General features: G+C 54.2%; 1 protein-coding gene across 2 annotated transcripts; it reads right to left on the reverse strand.

Annotated features, from left to right (window-relative positions):
* Positions 1–777: 777 nt before the first annotated feature.
* On the reverse strand, positions 778–3,343 carry ASCL1 (achaete-scute family bHLH transcription factor 1). Of its 2 annotated transcripts, none has more exons than XM_046010607.1 (2): positions 2,262–3,343; positions 778–1,878 (listed from the first exon to the last, which is right to left on the reverse strand). In XM_046010607.1, exon 1 carries the CDS (start codon positions 3,014–3,016, stop codon positions 2,309–2,311), a length of 708 nt encoding a protein of 235 aa, XP_045866563.1. In that variant the 5' UTR covers positions 3,017–3,343; the 3' UTR covers positions 778–1,878; positions 2,262–2,308. The 2 variants fall into 2 exon arrangements, with proteins under 2 accessions (XP_045866563.1, XP_045866562.1); XM_046010606.1 differs by having other exon boundaries at positions 778–1,884.
* Between the last annotated feature and the right edge of the window lie 2,141 nt (positions 3,344–5,484).

Genomic DNA, 5,484 nt, shown 5'->3' on the forward strand with positions numbered 1-5,484 from the left:
CACGCAGCTCACGCTATTCGGATAGAGTCACAAGCTTAGATAGGCCAGTGTCTCAGAGCGACCACACATTTCTAAGGCTTTCATTCATTTAAATCTAACTCCTTCGGCAAGGAATTCGTATCCTATGTGTCCTTTACTTAAAATCAACATGGAAAGTGCATGGAGTGGGGCAAAGGAAGAGAAAATGTGTGCCTAGGAGTGAAGGAAAAACACACCCACGACTGGGAGGACAGTGGGGCGGGGGTGGGCTACCACCCCCATGCCCAGGTTCCAGTACACCAACCAGCCTTCCATCCACCCCTAATGTCCATTATCTCATCCAGCCTTTCCAGTTCCACAAAAAGAAACTCCAAATTGGGGTAAGGGTTAGAAAGTAAGGTGAGGACCCTCTCTTTCCAGTTCACTTTCTGGGGGATTTCAAAAATGCACCATCAACCCATCAAAAGCCATCGCAGCCATTATTAAGTACCTGTTCTTGAGGTGCGTGTGCTTGTAGCATAGAAGGGGAAGAAAGCTGTCTTTGCTTATGCAAGTCTTTCCCCTCTGCGTTCATCATAGAGTCACCTCGGGTAGGACTGGTCGGAGCACTTATCTTTGTCATTTCTGCCCCTTGGCATGTTTTATACCACCCTCTTGTCCACCACCCACTCCTTCCCTTTGGCATTTCGAAAATAACTTGGACAGGGACAGTGGAGTCAAGGAAGACTTGGAGGCGGCTGATTATTTTCATTTGTAAAAAAAGAAAAAAGTTTTATTACGAAACTAGTTTGTATAAAACAGGGTTATACACGTTTCTTGTAAGTTTGTAATAAAACAGTAAGAAAAAAAAATAGGCAATGATAGAAATTTCCCAAAGGGCAACCTATCAAAACCAACTGGCTGCCACACTTTACGTTTGGACAGTAGCTGCATAAACTTTGTTCTTTTTGAACAGTATTTAATAACATCATTAATACATTAACAAAGTTTCTATAAAGTAAGACACATTGGTGCTGAAGTACATCTGGTGGCCTTTTGATCTCACCTATGAGGAGAGTTCTTTACAAAACCACATAGGGGAAATGGCAGTTGTAACGTGAACTACACATCTAAAATATGCAGAGGTAATAGCATTACATGTTAAAGTATCAAGATATACACATTTTAAACCATTTGTACAAAACTCTATAAATTTTTTCTCTCTTTCTCTCTTATGTACAAAAATATCTTAATATATCCCCAAACTGGTTAGGATAGATACAAATAGATTTTTCTTATAATAAAAAAATTCACAAAAGATTGGAAGCATTCTATGATGAAAATGGTAGAAAAGATGGTGTGAGGAAATGGGGTTTAGAGAGCGCCCCCCCCAACCCCAGGAGGATCTGAGTTTCCAACGGACTGAGTAGAGCATGATTTCAACTGGAGACAAATGTCCACAGCTTACTGGGATGGGGGATACTGAAATGAAAGACACCAACCCATTTCTACAGGGCTAAGAACTGCGCTTTCAGAGAGGGCAGGGAGGTGAAGGCACCCTAGCAAGTGCTTTCCGTTCTGCCTGTTACTGGTGGGTGGGAGTTTCTGTAGGGCTGTGCTGCTCCCTTCTGCCAGGAGCCCACTGCTTTTGCACACAAGCTGCATTCTGGGCTTTGACTCAGGTCCTAGTCACCCTTCATAGCTCTGTTAATGATTGGAGTGCAAAGATACAGTTCTGAGCGTATCCCCGCCTTGCAAGAGCCTTGCTTCTCAGGCATGCATGGCTTAGTTGGTCTTGGGGTTGGTTGCCTGATTTTATTTTGTTTCATTTTTCTTTCCTTCTTCTCTTCTTCTTTTTTTCTTTTTTTCTCCCTTCAACATCGCTGACAAAGCACTAAAGATGCAGGTTGTGCAGTCACCCTATAACTTAAGAAGAAGGGAAGAGGTTAGTGTGAACTTGGAGGATGGTGGTGGGGGAAAGTGAAGGTTTGGGAAAAGGATCTGTCAGGTAGAGCATGCCTTTTGACAGGTCGGGGTACTCCAGTCTCCGGCATCCCTGCACCTCACCCCACCCTCAGTCCTTGGAGAACTAGGGAAAGCCACTCCCAGGGGCCAATATTGAAACAAACCAACCAGCATTTGAAGTCGACAAACTTTAACATTTTTTTTTTTAAATCAGCCGCCACCCCCCCCCCCCCACCCCCCAATCTCCGTGGAGACAGTCTCTGTCCTCCAGACACTAAGACGGAGGAAAAAGAAGAAAGGTAAGAAAATCATTCTGTTCGCTCCCAAATGCGACCTACCTGCTTCCAAAGTCCGTTCGCATCAGGGCCTGACCAGGCCGAGCCCCTCAGAACCAGTTGGTGAAGTCGAGCAGCTCTTGTTCCTCGGGGCTGAGTGGGTCGTAAGAGCCCTCGTCTGACGAGTAGGAGGAGACCGGCGAGCCGGCCATGGAGTTCAAGTCGTTGGAGTAGTTGGGGGAGATGGTGGGCGACAGGACGCCAGCCTGGAAGGCGGCGCTCACCGCGTCGTGCTCGTCCAGCAGCTGCTGCAGTGCGCGTATGTACTCGACCGCGGAGCGCAGCGTCTCCACCTTGCTCATCTTCTTGTTGGCGGCGCCGTTGGGGACGTGTTCCCGAAGGGTGGCAAAGCCCAGGTTGACCAGCTTGACGCGGTTGCGCTCGCGCTCGTTGCGGCGCGCCACGGCGGCCGGCTGCTGCTGCGGCAGGCTGTAGCCGAAGCCGCTGAAATTGAGCCGGCGTTTGCAGCGCATCAGTTCGGGCGAGGACGAACGCTGTCGCTTGACTTGCTTGGACACTGACTTGTGACCGCCCCCTGAGGGCTGGCCGTCGGCCGCCGGGCTCAGATGCGGCGCCGGCGGCTGCTGCTGCTGCTGCTGCTGCTGCTGCTGCTGCGCGCTCTGCGCCGCCGCCGCCGCTGCCGCCGCCGCCGCCGCCGTGGCAAAGAAGCAGGCTGCGGGCGGCAGGAAGGGCTGCTGCGGCTGCGGCTGGGGCTGCTGGCCGGCGCCGCCGCTCTCCATCTTGGCAGAGCTCTCCATGCGCAGCGGCCGCCAAGGAGTCGCGGAATGGGAGCAAGCGGGGACGCGAGGTGGGGACGCGCGAGGCGACGCAGACAGGACTTGGGTACACGAACAGAGAGGGAAAGAAGGGGAGAGAGGAAGAGGGAGGCCGGAGGGAAGTTAAAAAAAAAAAAAAAATCCCCGGGAGACTTCTTAGGGTGGGAGCAAAGAAGGTGCAAACGCTTTTCCTCCTCCCTCCACTCCACCTCTTCCCTCCCCTCCTCCCTTCGCGGGGTTGGCTTCAGAAGACTCGCGTGGCGCTCGCGTGTGAGGCTGCCGCTAGCGCCTTCTTGTTAAAAAAAAAAAAAAAAAGCCGAAGAAGCAAAAGTCAGTGGTGAGCACGGTCTGTTGAGTCTCCCGTTCCTCGCCCCCTAGGACTGCGCTCTCTTGCGCCGGGTTTCGGTCTCTCCAGCCGCGTCTCAGGCTGTTTTTATTATTTTGTTAACTCCCTTTCTTTCTTATTTCCTTCTTTCACTCGCCCTCCCTGGCCGGTCCCCTGTCGGTGCGCCTTCCACGTTCCCTGGACAGAAGTGAGAGAGTGCTGGGCGGCCGGAGTGCGGCCGCCTTTTCAATGGGACACCCAGCCCCACGCGCAGCCCTGGCCCCGCCTCGCCCCCCACTCCCCGCTGCTACAGCGAGCGGCTGCAGCCCCCGCTCCCCCCCCACCTCCTCCTCCCACCCACTCCCTAAACTCTCCCTCCTCTTCTCCCCTTCCCCCCCGCCCGGTGCCTGCGCCCGCTCCTTGCAAACTCTCCATTCAGTGGGGTTTGTTGTTGCAGTGCGTGCGCCTGGCGCGTGCCGGACTCCCGGCTGAATAAACAGGCGGCGCGCTCAGGGCGGGCTGCAGCCGGGGGTGGCTCTAGAAAGGGGGGGCCAGCGTCCCTGGAGGGGCCAATAGCCCTGAGAATTGGGGGTGTATGGGTGGAAAGGTTTAGGGGTGAAGTGCCTCGGGATTCTCCTGACAACTGGAGCAGAGCACAGAGAAGGGTTTGAGCAGACAAATGCCACGGGTGCTGGGCATGTTGGGGAGAATGGGGTTCTATTTTTCCTACTTTCATCTCCCGTCTACTGTCATTCTCTTGGGAGTCTTTGCTGTTTGGGGGAGCTGAAGCAAATTTGCAATTGAAGTTTAGAAAGATGGGGGAGAACTCCGTGGGAATTACTGGACTGTTAAGTAAATAAAAATACGGTTAAGACTGGGTCCCAACACATCCTCTCGCTAGCTCTGTGGCCCCTTGGTAAGTGGCAACCGCTCCGAGCCTCAGTTTCCTCAACTGTAACAATAGAAGTTTGGATTAGATGGTCTCCAATGTCCCATCCAGGTGTACAAACTAGGATCTGGTCCCCACAACTGAGTAAATGCAGAGGGGACCAACAAGACCAGAGGTGTTCTCATTGAGGGGTGGTTGTGATCGGTGCTATACGTAGGTGTATGGCCGCCCTCCCCCCTCATGACCTCGGTTGCCTGTAGCATCGCCCCCCCCCCCCCCCCCCCCGTCCCAAAGGATTGTTTCCGGACCGGCTGGGGAATGGATAAAGAGGGGAGTAAGCTTGGGGTATTCTCCGAATGGGTCTGAGAAAAGAGATGGGGGGTGGAGGTTGAGGGACCAGAGGAGCTTCTCTGGTTGTTCGGCGGCGCCGCAGGCACCTCGGCGGCCTTGGCGCAGCCTCCATCTCGCCTCAGGCGTGTGCCCGGCGGGCCGGTGGCAGGCGACTGGGAGCGGAGCCCGGCGGGGCCGCGTGCTGGCGCCGCGAGGGAGGGGGAGGCGCTTGCAGCGGCGGCCCGGCCGCTTGGACAGCGCCCACCCAGGCGCCCTTCCTGGGCTTCGGTCCTGGCGCTCTCTGGTGTGGCCGGGTCCAGCTTTGGGGGCGCCTTGGGACGGGGCTCTGCAGAGAATGCGGACCCAAACACCGGTCCCATCTCGGCACCGCTCTGGTGGCGGAGACGCTCTGTGGGGCGCGTCTCAGGTCGAGTTTCCGTAGACAGAAGGAAGAGGGCAATCATCCGTGGATTTGTCCGGTAGAGAGGGACCGTTTTGATCAGAGACCTGCAAGCAGGGCTGATTGAGGGGGAATTATCCAAATAATTGCTTCTCATTGGACTTCCTTTGTGGAGAACGGTCCTTCTAAAGGATCTGTGGGGGTGACCCAAGGAGCTGCCTTTGGTATGTGTGACTGGTTTGGAGTGTTACCAGAACAATAGCGGTGGTGATGGCCAGTGAAGACGGATGGCTCCGGAGATGAAGCACCTTTCTTCTCTGCCTCAGTTTCCTCTTTGAAAAGTGTGGGTTTGGGAAGCATCAGACGGAGCCGTGACCAACAGAGACCAGTTCTGTGAACCTCCTTCCCCACACAGTAACCTGTGACTTCACCCCACAGGACTGCTGGACTCGGTGGGGGGTGGGGTTTATACCTCTGTCTTCTCCTCCCACCCCCAACCCACCCCA

The sequence above is a fragment of the Meles meles genome, chromosome 7, assembly GCF_922984935.1.
Source record: "Meles meles chromosome 7, mMelMel3.1 paternal haplotype, whole genome shotgun sequence".
NCBI classification, from domain to species: Eukaryota; Metazoa; Chordata; class Mammalia; order Carnivora; family Mustelidae; genus Meles; species Meles meles.